Source organism: Emys orbicularis, chromosome 19 (assembly GCF_028017835.1).
Source record: "Emys orbicularis isolate rEmyOrb1 chromosome 19, rEmyOrb1.hap1, whole genome shotgun sequence".
NCBI classification, from domain to species: domain Eukaryota; kingdom Metazoa; phylum Chordata; order Testudines; family Emydidae; genus Emys; species Emys orbicularis.
The window spans coordinates 18,397,117-18,412,247 of NC_088701.1; the positions used below are offsets into that span (position 1 = coordinate 18,397,117).

General features: G+C 44.2%; 1 protein-coding gene across 1 annotated transcript in view; it reads left to right on the forward strand.

Annotated features, from left to right (window-relative positions):
• Nucleotides 1-15,131, forward strand: part of LOC135891714 (cyclic AMP-dependent transcription factor ATF-7) — a 101,815-nt gene that overhangs the window by 69,475 nt on the left and 17,209 nt on the right. Inside the window, exons 3-7 of the mRNA XM_065419351.1 lie at nucleotides 2,976-3,072; nucleotides 6,894-7,012; nucleotides 10,244-10,378; nucleotides 11,657-11,814; nucleotides 14,705-14,804. Coding sequence (XP_065275423.1) covers nucleotides 2,976-3,072; nucleotides 6,894-7,012; nucleotides 10,244-10,378; nucleotides 11,657-11,814; nucleotides 14,705-14,804 — 609 coding nt within the window. The remainder of the gene's footprint in view (nucleotides 1-2,975; nucleotides 3,073-6,893; nucleotides 7,013-10,243; nucleotides 10,379-11,656; nucleotides 11,815-14,704; nucleotides 14,805-15,131) is intronic.

Sequence of the window (15,131 nt, forward strand, 5' to 3'; positions counted from 1 at the left end):
TTGGCCCGTAAGGGCCACATTTGAGATAGTGGGGTACCCCTAGTCTCTTGGGTTTTCTGTCATAAGCTGGTTTTTCCCTCCTCTCCCTGATGCATATTTAATGTTTATATTGCACTAACAATCCAGAAACTCCTAACAAGGCCTTGATCTTGATGTCGTAGCCTCTGTACAAACACATTTGAACACATGATACTTGCCCCAAAGAGCTGACAATCTACATCATCTTCATTTGGGGACAGGAGGGAAACAGCCAGCTTCAGGCTGAAATAACACGGAGGATGTGACAGATGCTGATGGAAAGAAATTAAATATTAAAGCTGATGCTGTGGCTGTAACTCATTCTGTTTGTTTTTTGTTATACTCCACTCACTTTCTCCTCTGTGTTAAATGACATGATTTAGGATTGAAGTGCCAGCTTTCAGCCTCTAGGTTTTGGTGTTTGGAAATATACGTAGAGAGATGTATTGTGTCTCTGAGCATTTATGTGTAGAGGAAGAGAGCACTCCAAAGCCTGTAAGACCACATAAAGATGTTACATAGAGCTGTAATGCGGAACAAAAACATGAAAAGTGCCCTAAAAATTCCCAAGATGGAACAAGACACGATAACTGGCAATTAAAATAAATTCTGGAGTACCAAAGCTGCAGAACCCAAATCACAGTTGACTAAAAGACCTGGCTCTTCCAGAGCGTGGCATAGTTTTTTTAGGTGGCTACAGAGATCTCATTATTGAAGCACACTGAGCTATAATGTGATGTTACCACACTTCCTTTAAAACTCGCTGCCACATAACCATCCTTTATGGAAAATAAATAACCTTGATTCCCACTCCCAATGGCGTCTAGTCTTCTTGCTGTTGCTGCTTGCAGTCTCGTCAAAGTTTTAAAAAAATCAAAAAAAATCTTTCCACTTTTTTACCTAGCACCAGATTGTAGTGTCAAAGAAACAGGACTTGGACCTGTGGGGTTTCATGTTTGGTGTAACTGCATATTTACCATTTAAAGCTACTGCTGATGCTTCTAGATATGTATTTGAAACTCCCTTCCCCCCTGCCCACATGTATTATTTCTTTCTCTCCCTGCCTTAAGCTACTTATTTTCCTCATACAACTGCTTGTCATTGTCTCTCAGGGAAAGAGCAGGACTGGCAGCTGAGTATGTTAGAAGCAGAGCAGTAAATGGTCAAAAGCAGCATGCCAAAAAGACCACCCCTGCTTTATGGCATGATGTAAAAAAATGCTGGAAAAAATCCTTTCCCTCTTAAAAAAACAAACACACACACACAGAGGCTGGAAATCCTGAACAGTAACAACTTTTCAGCCTTTTAATTTTTCTCCCCCGTCCAGTATTTTCTCCGCATAAATTAATTGGGCAGATGTAGCTTCAATTGAACATTGAAACAGACAGGATCGCCTTGGACAGCATCATCATTAGGTTTCAGACTTTGAAGAGAGGGTACCCCAGCAAGAGGACAAATATTTTTGTTAAACTATTGCGAAATATTACAGGAGAGTAAATAAAGTGGCATTCATACTTAAATCCAGTGTTTCACAAACTTCTAGAGGTAGAAAATGATAGAACTACTGAAAATGCTTTCAGGACCAACAAGTTTTTTAAAGCTCTGGCCATGGTCCACCGTTCACAGACACTTTTGAGATGCCATTTGTTTGAGGGATGAGGCATATTCTACAAATATCTTCTATTATAATAAAGGGAAAATAAACTTTTTTGTTTTGTGTAAACATTAATACCTATTAATACTCTTCCCCCACTATTATAAACCTTCTCTCAGTAATGCTGATTAAGGAAAGCTACAAGGTCAACATGTAGCTTTCAGGGACACGCATCTACTTGGAAAAGAATCTAGACCCAAGTGAGCGTATAGAGCTCAAACTACCGGTTTGCACTTTAGCTAGTTCACAGGTACAGGTGTTCCTTTTTTCCTTTTCTTATAAAATTCTCTGCGATGCAGCAGCTATTTCTAGAAGCAAGGGAATGTCAGAACAATACGGCACGGCTACTGCAGTATGGCCCCATGAAATGCTCTGAAGCTAACAGTTTGTCGCAGTCTATTAGGAGAGGCGCAATCCATTCTCTGGTCTTTATTATTATTTAGCTTAACTCTTTCCCTCCTTTTGTACCTCTTATTTCAAAAAGGCAGAAATTGAGACAATAATTTAAAAAACGAGTCCGCACGTAGCACTCCTCCAGGAACAAGAAGGGGGTGAATCCCTTTGTTTGGGTTTTAAATGAGACTGCCATATCCCCAGTACTCCCTTATCCTCTTGAGCTACTGAAGTGAAGCCAAGTTCAGCAGCAGCAGCACCTAAAAGCCCTTGCATACACTTTTATTCTGTAATTATGCTGCAGGTGGAATTTAGATGGCATCTTTATTGCGCTTGAAATGTGTCCTCCTGGTTCTGTGGGAGCAGCATTTGTGCAACTGTGCTCTTCCATGCCGTTACAAATAGCCATTGGGCATCGATCTCAGGCAGTCTCGCTCTGTCCTGCTCCATAAAACCTGGGCCCGAATTGCCTGGCGGATGCCAGTTCCATTACACACGATCCAAGAAGTTAACTGATCCCCCTAATAGTGAATAATTTATCTCTCCATTAGGCAGTAATAAAGTGGTACACTTCACAGAGCACTGCGGTGAGGATAATTTGCATTTCCTCTTTTGGTTACGAGCGACTGCGTGGCCCCCGCCATTTTTTTTTATATTTAAAATTTGATTATTAAAAGTATTTTTCCCTCTTCACCAGAAGCCAACATAATGGCTTTTTCATTTAGAGCGATGTGCTCACACACCGCTTCTCAAACAATCTGTCCTGTTCTGGTTTTGCTTAATGCTATGTAGCAATTATGTTACAGCCTCTCTCAGGTGGCTTTCTTCCCTCCCTTTCCCCACCCCCACCTCCGCTGCAGGAAGTTCCATAAAATGCATTTATTCACTCTTTTAAATTGTTTCATTTCAGAGGTTTACAAACGAGGACCACCTGGCGGTTCATAAACACAAGCATGAGATGACATTGAAATTTGGTCCTTCTAGAACCGATTCAGTCATCATAGCAGGTATGTGCTGCTCCGTCCTGGTCAGCTCTGAAAATGGTGCACATTAATATAGCCTGACTGTAAGATTAATACTAGGGACCAGATGTACTGAAAAACGTCTCTACCTCCCATAAAAAGCTCTTGTGATCTGCATTTAATCAGGGGGAAGGAAAGCCAGAGGCTGCTTCCAAGTTTCTACTTTTTTCATTTTTTATGGTAGTATCAGGTTTTGTAGGATTTTTTTTTTTTTTTTATACTCACCCTTTTTATCAAGACTCTGGAAGATTTACAGACAAAAGGTCTTTCACATTTCTTCATGCACTTTGAGGATGATGAACAAAAGCTGACAAACTCTGTTTCCTCTCCTCAGCCCAGGTGTCAATTTTCTTGAGCTTTTAGGCTGGCAGTTAATAAATTAAAACTCCATCTAGTGCATTGGCTACTGCCGAGAGTGCATTTGTAAAGCCCAAATGAGTTGCTCTGGAATTACTCTACACGGTCAATGCAGCCTTTATAAGATTTGAGAAAAATGTACCTGGTTGTCTGGCAGCGGATCATTGCCCGTTATGGATAGTCTCCCACCCTGTCAATCCTGCTGCATTTTGGTTTCTTAAAAGGGGGCAGGGATTGTGTCACCCATTGAATGAAACTGCTCTTATATTGAAAACGTGAAGGGAGGAGGAAATCTCTTAAATTTTATTTCAAAAACTTCATGTGAGAACCCAGTTTGATCTCTCCTGGGGGCAGAGGGGAGCTCACTAAGTGGACAAACACCGTGTCACCAGATTTGGTGCTGATGAAAGCAGTTGCAACTCAGTCCACTTCTTACGGCCGTGGGATTAATCACTACATAGGGTGGATCTTTACTGAGTTTATCTAGTTTGGGAAAATTTGCGGTAAAGGCAGAAAATACTTCCTAGTGGGGGACATATTGGTTATGGAATAGTATCCATAGAGAAGTGATGGAATAGTTGTAAATCAGATTGTACAAAACCCTGGCCAGGAAATGCTGGGATGAATATTGAAAACACTTGGATAGTTTTCCTTTCATTCTGTGAAGTTGGAGTTGGAGGCTAAGGGGGACTGCATGGCGCGCAAAGAATGTTCTTTCTCCATTGCTCTACCTCCCAAAAAGGGATATGGAGGACGGATTGCAGTTTTCATTTGATAACTCTGAAGTATAAACTGGCCAACCAGTGATTTGGGAGTCGCGAATTAATAATGATCAATTAATTACGTTTTAGATTTTCTCAGCTCTGATTAAAGTCCTATCTACACTATAGAAAGAAACATGTGTAAGTACAGCATTCTGTTGCTATTAGCGGTGTTCATGATATAACATATATCTTGTTTCCTGGGTGAGCAGAAAGTCTATGTTATAATCATCCATGTTGTACCATAAGTCTTGACTCATTTTTCTAATGCAATTATAATGGGGTTTTCTGTCCATTCAAGAATGCAAGAAAAATAGCATTACACAGCTACATCACACCTGACTCTGACTGAGATTCATATTGGCACATGGTTCTTTCTGTCTTGCAATCTGGAAAGATTAGGGCTGTAGAACTGCTTGTTTACACAAGTAAGTCTTCTCTTCACTGCCAAACAAGGTGTATCCGTTGGGTTTTTTGTAAATCTCGGAGTAGCTAATGTTTGAAATATCCCAACATAAAACCACAGTGAAGACAGGGCACTTTAGTTTTTACTTTGAGGTAAAATAGGTGAGAAAAGCAGTATTCCCATCCCTGGGGTTGACCTTGTTTACTTCACCATAAAAATGAAGTGCTGGTCTTCATTGTGTTTACCGCAGCCCAGTGCTTATTAGTTACCCCAAGGTAAAAAACAAACAAACAAAAAAACACCTTTTTTTAGCAGTGAAAACTGGACCTAAAACATGCAGAAAAGACTGAGTCATGTCTTAACACTATGTGGATACTCCTACATTGCAACCAGGTCCAAAAGCCTTTTCTGTTTGATATTTATGTGGTAAGTAAAGGACTATTGGTAGGGCCCTAGCAAATTCATGGCCCTGAAAAACACGTCACAGACAGTGAAATCTGGTCTTTTGTATACTTTTACCCTATACAAAACAGATTTCATGAGGGAGACAAGAGTTTCTTGAATTGGGGGTCCCGACCCAAAAGGGGGCTGTGGGAGGGCTGTCACAGGGGGTTATTGTAGGGGGGTTGCAGTATTGCCACCCTTTCTTCTGCATTCCCTTCAGAGCTGGGTGGCCAAAGAGCGGCGACTGCTAGCCGAGGGCCCAGCTCTGCAGGCAGCAGGTGGCATTACTGTGACCCCCTAACAATAACCTTGCAACCCCCTCACAGCCCCCTTTTGGGTCAGGACCCCTACAGTTACAGCACTGTGAAATTTCAGATTTAAATATCTGAAATCATGACATTTACAATTTTTAAAATCCTATGACTGTGAAATTGACCAAAATGGACCATGAATTTGGTAGGGCCCCAACTATTGGCGGTCTTTATGAATACTGAAGGGCACATTAGTTATAAGCAGCTGGATCTAGGACAAAGCGTAATTTCCTGTGTTCATAAATCCTTCGTAGGACAAACACCATTGTCAACATTTCTGTAACTTCCTTTTCTTATTGATAGCCCCAGTTTTTGGGCTCGGTTGTTGATACAAGGTGGTCTCCATTGAAAGACAGGAGGTTCAACTTATTCCCCTTGTAGCAACTCTGAAGCAAAGCAGAAAAGGGCTGTTTCCCTTAAGCTTCCATCATCAACAAGCAAACAACTTTCTGCCTGATCGATTCAAACAGAATAATATGCTAGTGCTGGGCTCCTGTTAATAACTGGAGTACTGACTAACATCACAAGCAAAAATGAAACTGGCTGGGTGAGCTGTTCTGGATAATCAGGAGACTTTCTGCTGTGTAGACTGAGCTTCAGTTACAATCTGAATTGTGGCTCCATGGCCCGTGGTCAGCTATATTAAGATTGTACCAAACTGGCCATTTCAGTCTTGCAGAGAGATTATTATAGTGAAGCAAGGTGCTGGTGGTGGTAATTTGCACTTCTATATGGCCTTCCATGCCAAGGATTTCAGAGTAACTTTGTGCATGCTAATTAATCTTCAGCAATTCCTGTGAGCTGGGTATCATCCCTATTTTACAGATGGAGAAACTAACACACAGAGAGGGTTAGTGACTTGCTCAAGTTCACACAGCAAGTCAGTAGGGTGACCAGACAGCACATGTGAAAAATCAGGACAGGGGGTGGGGGGTAATAGGAGCCTATATAAGAAAAAGACCCAAAAATGGGGACTGTCCCTATAAAATCGGGACATCTGGTCACCCTACAAGTCAGTGCCAGGGCAGTTACTTTAAAAATCACAATACCACGAGGAATTTCTGCTTCTTCCGACTATTATTTTTTTTAAATCTACTATCTTGAGGGACATGCACAAAACATTCTGCTTCCCTGCAGCTCCAATTCAGCAACACGTACCAGTCTCAGAGTTGCACTGATGCCAGGGTAGGCCCTGTTTTTAAATAAGGAAGGTGCTACAACACATTGTTTTCAGTTGTAGTGATCTCAGTACAATTTGAAATATGTTATTTATGTTACTGCCATAGTATTTGCCAAAAGGACAAAATTAACAGGAAAGTATTGTCGCTTGCTTTGTGAACACAAAGAAAAATCCTAGAGGAAAAACATCCAAGCTTCCTAAAATAACACAACTGAATCTAAATGTTAGGTGTGTATTGGGAGGAAATATTCCTGGTTTGTCTTGTCCTGTGAGAGGAATAGAGTAGTTAAAATTAATCCTGTGACCTGACTTTGATTCTTTTGTTTTTTGTGTTGCAATCTGAACAGATCAGACTCCGACTCCAACCCGTTTTTTGAAGAACTGTGAGGAGGTGGGGCTCTTCAATGAATTGGCCAGTTCCTTTGAGCACGAGTTTAAGAAAGCCACAGAGGATGATGAGAAAAAGGCAAGAGGCAGAAACTACCATTCCAATAAAACTGAAACATTCACAGATTGTAGGGGCTGAAGGGGGAATTATGCTGTTCTGATGAAAGGCATATGTTGTAGGATAACTAAGTGTTGTTGTCTCATAGATTTAAAATGCTCAGTCACATACTTTATTTAGTAACTTGTGTGACTTTGGCTGTGCTACAGTCTGAGTCCCAGTTAGATCTGATTTTAATAACCTTTAGTTACTACAGCTTTTTGTCGTCGTCGTCCCCGGCCCCCCCCCCCCTTTTTTTTTTTTAAGTCAGTACCCACAATATCTGATCTCGCATGTCCTGGCAAAAGAATGCCTGAGAAGTACCAATACCCTGTTAACCATGTAGGCTCTGATCCAAAGCCCACTGGGCATCTCTTCATTGATTTCAAGATCATTAAAGAGCAATTCCCAGAGCCATGTCTTAAAGGCATGGTTGTGGAAATAACCTTTTTGACCATGTTCTGCCTTTCCTGTCTCCAAAGGATAGGAAAGAAGCCAAACTTTTGTTGTGTACTTCTTGAGTTGTATGCGTGCTGCATACAAATAGAGAGGAGGTTCCATGACAGAGTAAGAGTTTATAGGTCTAGAAGACAGCAAGATGTCAAGCAACTTAAGCGATTCTTTCCAACCCTTCCACCACTGAATAGCAGCAGATGCATATTGTACAACTGCATTGGTATTTTTTAGACTGGCTTTAACATTTATGAAATTGGTATTTGTACATACATGCGCAATTGGCAGCTCTGTTCAGAAACACGGCTGCATAAATCCGTTCAAATATAACAAATTCAGAGTTAAAGTGGAAAATTTTGTCATTCACTCACTCATTGAGTACCAGGTGTCTTTCAAACATTCGTTGATCTTACATCCTGCATGTGCTGCGGGCCTAGGCACAATGAGGTGGCATGGTCGTGCTTAACTCTGAATTCCCTGCCTTTCATTAGCTACAGCCCAGAACTTTAATATTCTTTGAGGGTAGCTAGATTTTGTGGTTTTGTGTATAAATGGTTGAGCAACCCACAGTCTAGCCAGTCGTTTTATATGTACGACCACCCATATCCTGTGCTGCCTAATAGCTATAGTTAAGATTCCTAGACTTATGGGTGTTTTGCATTTTTTTTTTTTTTTTTTTTAATACGACTGCAGTCAAGATATTTCCAGCATCAGCCAGGAGAATGCAGCAACTCAAAGCATGGGCTGGCTTCAGGCGTAGGAAAAGAATGATCCCTCCTAGAAGGGCCCTGCGCACACTAGAGCTCAGACCCAGATGGTTTGTCACTCAGTGAGCCTGGCTAGAGATGCATTTGTGAGATGCTTTGACTAACTTGGCTAAGTTGAGCCCAGTTACCGCTGTTTTGTTTTGTCCTGCTGTTCCAAGGGTGGCCTGGACACCAGCATGTGCGTGTTAATTAAAAACTTTGGCATGGGGGGGGGCTCCCCCGGAGGCGTTTTAAGTGGTTTGAAACTTTCCTGAATTTTAATCCCGTCTCTTCGGTGATTTAAGAGTGAAACGTCCCTGCTTAAGAGTCAAGTAAATGGTTACTTGATGTACTGAAGACAAGGCTGCTGCATAACTCGGCTATAACAGGGCACTCTAGGGGCAATGCCATTCAACTAAAGAGATGGCTCATCAGGGAGAAGAGCCATAGATGCCTATTTTGACTCTGATTCAACTCCCCATCCCACAATGATACAGTGTCCCGCAATGTTAGTGTCCCCCCGGTGACGTGGCTTTTTGCCACTCAGACACATCTTCTCTCTCTTTTCCTCTTCCTTGGTGCCTGCTGCAGAGGCTTGGCTGCTCAGCTCTCCCCTGCAGCCTCACATAAGAACTCCTGATGTCCCTGGCCTTTATGGGATCCATGAACGCCATAAGAGCTGGGGTACTGACGGAGCCACATCCAAGTCTGGAGCCACAGGCTGAGGGTCTCTTGCCTTTAGAACAGGGGTGGGCAAACTTTTTGGCCCAAGGGCCACATCTGGGTATGGAAATTGTATGGCGGGCCATGAATGCTCATGAAATTGGGGGTTGGGGTGCGGGGGGGTGAGGGCTCTGGCTGGGGGTGTGGGCTCTGGGGTGGGGCTGGGGATGAGGGGCTTGGGGTGCAGGAGGGTGCTCTGGGGTGGGACCGAGGGGTTCGGAGGGCGGAAGGGGGATCAGGGCTGGGGCAGGGGGTTGGGGCATGGAAGGGGGTCAGGGGTGCAGGCTCCAGCCAGCGCTTACCTCAAGCAGCTCCCGGAAGCCAATGGCACGTTCCCCCTCCGGCTCCTACGCGGAGGTGCGGCCAGGCGGCTCTGCGCGCTGCCCCATCCACCAGCTCCCATTGGCCGTGGCTTCCCCTATGCATAGGAGCTGGAGCGGGGACATGCCACTGCTTCCGGGAGCCACGCGGAGCTACAGCACACACGGAGCGGGGCAAGCCCCAGACCCTGCTCCCCAGCGGGAGCTCGAGGGCCGGATTAAAACGTCTGAAGGGCTGGATGCGGCCCCCGGGCTGTAGTTTGCCCACCCCTGCTTTAGAAATCTGCACTGTACACAAAAAGGCCCCTGTCCCTTGGCAGGTCTGTTTCTGTTGTTTGCCTGTATGTGCCACCAACCAGGCAGTTCCTTCATGCTGTCATGAGTGCATTTGCCTCACCCTTCTTCTGGACAGAGTCTGGGGGAGCTAAGAAATCATTGCTAACTTGTTAAAATGGGTATGTAGTGCCCTTGAAAACTGTGGTGGCAGGTTGCCAGATTCAGGCATATGGTTAGGTTTTATTTTAATAGGGTGCTCATAGGTATTTAATAACTTGCATGACTCTTTGTTTGCTTTTGATGATCGGGTAATAAAATAATTGAGGCTGATTTATACAATGCTTTACAGCTCTTCTGTGAATGAAAGTGCCTTCTGTAACTTGGAGGCATTTGCTTTGTTACCTGTTCTACTTAGCGGAGCCTTTTTACCAATAGAAAGAATTCCATGTGTATGTGTTACTGAGGAACCACAAAGCACTGGCCTTCTGGCCCAGGGTTTTGTTCTTTGTTTGTACAGCACCTACCACCATGGGGCCCTGGTCCAGGGCTATGGTTTCGACGTGCCACTGTAATGCAAATAATAAAAAAAGCCTTTGGTAAATGCTCCTAGGTGCAGTGGCCCTGGAAACTAGTTGTGTGTTTCGCTAGTGGTATGAAATAACTTTCATTTTAATGTGTTAATATTTTCTCATTAGAATGCTGGACCTCTGGACATGTCTCTGCCCTCAACCCCAGACGTCAAAATAAAAGAGGAGGAGCCAGTTGAGGTGGATTCTTCTCCTCCAGACAGTCCTGTATCCAGTCCGCAATCCCCACAGATCAAAGAGAAGGTAGGTTTCCTGGGCCATTCCCACTTGCTGTAATTTACCTCCTTCACCAGGAGAACTGATTCTAACTACAATAGAATAAGTTCTTTCTTCACTTAACTGCCAGGGTTTGAGTTGAAGGTTCTGTTCCCCTCCTTAAGCAGGAAAGCGAAGAACTGATTTTACATTAAAACGGATTGTCATTCTTAAGTTTCCACACAGATTCCAATAATGAACTGCTACCTTTTTAAAAAAAAAAAAAAAGGGAAGTCACATTCATGGGGAGGCTGGCATCATACTGACCGGGGTAAATCTGAGTTATGCCTAATGGTCGGAGCTGAGGGTCAAAACCAAAGACAGCATCAGCTCCCAAGCCGAAGGTCAGAGCTGGAAATGGAGTCAGCTACCAAGCCGAAGGTCAGAGTTGGAGACAGTCAAGTGCCAGGCCAGGGGTCTGAGCCAAAGACAGCGTCGGGGATAAGGCAGAGGAGCAGGGGCCTGGAATAGGACAGGACTGCAGGAACTGGGAGCAGACAGGGGTCTGGGATGGGAAGACAGGAACCAGGAGCAAGCAGGGAACAGGAACTGGGAGCAGGCAGAAATGCAGGGCTCAGGAGTCAGGTAAGCTGGAGGGGTCCGCAGTGGCACCAGCCAAGGATTCCTCTAGTTGCGCGGACAGCTTCCTGGTTCATATAGTACTTCTTAGCCAATAGGGGAGCTTTGGGGGTGGGCCAGCCCTTCTCAGGATCCTTCACTAGTTACTCAGGTGAGCTGGTGGGTGGCAGTTGTGGTCTGAATTCTGCCTGGGGACCTGTGGGCCCAGGTTCGAGGACTGGGATCCCTCACAGGTTTCTTCGGATGAGAAAAATCTCCGAATAAATAAAGCAGTTTTTATAGGGACAGGGCCACTGTGCTCTGAGGATTGTTGTAGTGGCCCAGAACATGCACCTATAGAATAATATAGGTGGCAAAACTGCTGGTTGCATAATTACGCTTTGTACCTATTCCAACTTTGGCTGGAGCCACTAGTTTTTAGAGGAGGTGGAGTGTCTAACAATTTCTGCAGGACTCTGGGGGTTGGGACTTTGGGATTCTATTCCCGGCTCTGTCACTGAATCTCTGTAACCTTGGCTAAGTCCCTTCCCCACTCTGTGTCCGTTTCCCTATTGGGGTGTTGTGAAAGTTGGTTTAATGTTTCTAAATCACTCAGGTTCTCAGAAGAAAGATGTGAGAGAAGGGTATATTATTACGATGAGGCTGATAAAGTATCTGTCCTTATTTTTGTTTGTTGATTCTCTTTAGGAGATCACTTCAAAGCCTGTTATAATTTCTACTCCTACTCCAACCATCATGCGTCCAGGGTCACTGCCACTACATTTGGGATATGACCCGCTACATCCCACTCTCCCTTCCCCGACCTCTGTCATCACCCAGGCTCCACCTTCCAACAGACAGCTTGGGTAAGAAAGATGCTAAGACTTGGACCGAGATTTTAAAAATTTGGTGTATAAAGTCAGGCTTTTTAAGTCTGTATTTAAGCGCATAAATGTTACCTGATTGTCAAAAGCGCTGAGCTATGTGCAACTTCCACTGTAGTTCCATGTGTTTCGGGGCCTAACTGTAAATGCTGTCATGAGAACTAGTTATAACCTAAATTAAACTAGGGCAACCCCAGGGAAAGAAAAACAGTCCAATCCTGATATCCTTCCACTTGCAATGCCTTCACTGCGTGTGATATAGGAGGTTTGCCCAGCTAAGGACTTCAGAACTGTACTTTCACAGATTCATTTTGCCAGAGGAGCATGAGTTGCCTTTGCTACCCGATTGAAAGGATAAGACTTAGATAAAACTGCAAAGTGGCTGAATCTTTAATGTTTTGGGGATTTTCCAAGACAGCTGTTGCTTCTGAAGTGAAACCTCTACAACCTGTTGGCCTCCTTCAAAGTCAGGTTTTGCTTCTGTAGCTATTTGTTTTCAGATAACCTAATGACCTGCTCTTCTTGCCCCTGGAGTAATCTAGGCTCAAGAGCATTCAGTGAAGTGGTTATGAGCGCATTGCATTGTGGGGTAGTTTCAACCCTATATATAAAAGGAAGGCGCCTAAATGATCCAGGAAATACATTACAATGGGCCTTCAGGAGAGGTATATTTAGCCCTCTCGCTGTTCTTTGGTGTCAGGATGCTTCTGTTGTGCCATGGTTGTTACTTCTTTCTAATTACCCTCTTTGGATCTCGGTCTTTGCATTAACAAGGCCATTTTTTTGGCTGCCAATTCATATTTTTGTGTGTGTTTGTTTTGACCCCATGGCACCATCAGTCCAGACTTCCTGACGGAAAGGTCTAAATCCTGTCTCCAGGCACCTTAAGGGTTAAGTGATTGTCTTTGTGTTTTGAGAGTGTGTTGTGTTTGTTTTCCATAAACTAGACTCAAGCTCAGGTGTAATGCTGTCTTCTGGAGTTGAGGCACCAGAGCATTGCCCTGCTTGGAGAAACAGAGAAATAAAATCAGGACAGTCCATGTATTGAAGCTACAAAGTTAGGCCTGTAGTGGAACTTGCAGGGATGTCAATGGGACTGGGAATGAGGGCAGGGTATGAACTTTCTGTAGCTAAACTTTTGGACTGGGATTTTCAAAGTAGCCTGAAGGATCTGGATACCCAGTTTCTATGAGAATTGAATGTCCAGATTCCCTACGTGGCTTTGAAAGTCCCACCCCTGGTCGGTAAAGGTATGAACTTCAATCTGGCCCAGTTTACCCCCTCTGACTTTCACTCCCACCCCATCTCGCCATTACCTCAGCACAGACCCCACAGTGTAATGTTCTTAGCTTAGCCAGCAGCGACTCATCATCCCTCTCATCGGGGCTAGGAAGAAGGGATGGTAGCAGCGGATTTTCTCCCCACTGCCCAGATGCCTGCTCAGCACCAGCCCTGCTCTTCCTCTCCTAGCTGTTCTCTCCACCTCCATCTTATGCTGTCACGAGCAGGGGAGAAATAGGAGAATCTCCCCTAATAAAAAATAGGGGACAATTCAAGGAGACCACTGTCCTGACCATGTAAGTTCAGAAGCAGCTCTTTCTTCCCTCTCCCACACTCTTTGGACAGGGACTTTTCAAATGGTGGGGTCAGGGGGAGAGAGGATATCACTGCAAGTCATCACTCTTAAATAGTAGTGCACTCTACATCGAGGTAGGCTGCCCCCATCCCTTATTTGGCACTGCATTCAGAAGCTGGATAAGCACTTTAGCTGGGTGTTTCTGCAAAATGAACAGCAGGGGGAAAGGTTGTTGGCATTTTTAACTTTCGTAATTAGGCTTCAGCGTAAACACCCCTTGGCAATGAATGGAGCTCTTCATGTTTCTCAGATCTATTGTTTCAGGCGTTCTGCAGACACAGCCGTCTGTTTAGAATGTTTTCTCTGAGGGTTAGCAGTGTTTTTAAATGAAAGTCAAATTAATGCACAACCTCATTCTGCCATGAGGGCTGTATTAATGCATCTCTCTAGCCAGAAATTTATCAGTATGTAGGAACAGTTGATCTAGTACCCCAGCCTGCCTCGTGCATCTGTGCATATGCCAGTAGAGGGCACCAAAGCAGCAGCAGGACTCCACTGAATAGCCCAGCAGCTACAGCAGAGCATCAAGGGCACATTTACGTGTCCTGGTGAGTGTTACATTGCGCCCCTGAAAACTATGACTGAAACCCAGCATTGGTACTATTTGCTTTGCTGTGTGTTTTGGAGCAGAGCTTCTGTTTGCACTGGCACAGGGAGAACTCAGGTGGCCTACTTCCTCCTTCTCCTAAAACAGAGAGCTCAATGTGTAATATTTGGTTATCCTCACCCTCTGTTCAGATGAGTCCAGCTTATTAAAGTCCAACATCCCTTCTTAGGGGCATCTGGTCTTTGTGCTTTAGCAGCCTTATGCTTTTTGGCAAGCAGGCCAGCAAGCTTACATAGAGGAGTTAAATAAGGAGAGCCGTAATTCTTCCATCTGCATGTCCTGCCAGCACCAACCAACAAATGGTTGTTAGACAACTTTGCCTGGATACCCAAAATGTGATGTTAGCACATGTCAGTTAATACATTCTAAGACTCTCATGTAGAGAAGGCAATGTATGCTTTAACACATGGTAAACTAGGCTTTAATTCGACCAATTTAGCACTTTGTTTATGCTAGACTTTTAGAACATGTAAATTAGCCTGTGTTAGCTACCATAATGCCTTAAATCCTAGTCTAGACAAGGCTAGAAATCGCCTGTATCTTGGTGGGGTTGGGTGGGGGCTACTTAGTCTTGTCTGTACAGTATAAACTTGAATCGACATATGTGAGCTTGAATTGTGTTTCTCCAGGTCTCCCACGGGCTCCCTCCCACTTGTCATGCACCTTGCGAACGGACAGACCATGCCTGTCCTCCCTGGCCCTCCTGTACAGATGCCTTCTGTTATATCGGTAAGAGAAACTTCCAGCACATTCTCTGTGGTAAAGAAGGGGACAGCTTTTCTCCTGCCCAACATATGCAGACGCTTTCATTTGCAAAATTAAAATACATCTACCCCTCTGTGTGAGATAAGCCTGAAGTGGAAGTGGGCAAGGGCTGATGCTAGCAAGGTAATAATAACACACCAGTCACACAAGAGGGATATAAGTCTGAAAAATAAAGTGTGGTCTGGGCAGATGGCTCACACCATTGATCCAGGACTGGGAACTGCAGGGTCCTTGATTAGTTGGTTGCATTTGGAACGGAATGCCTCAATTGAAACCATTCGAGCTTACAGA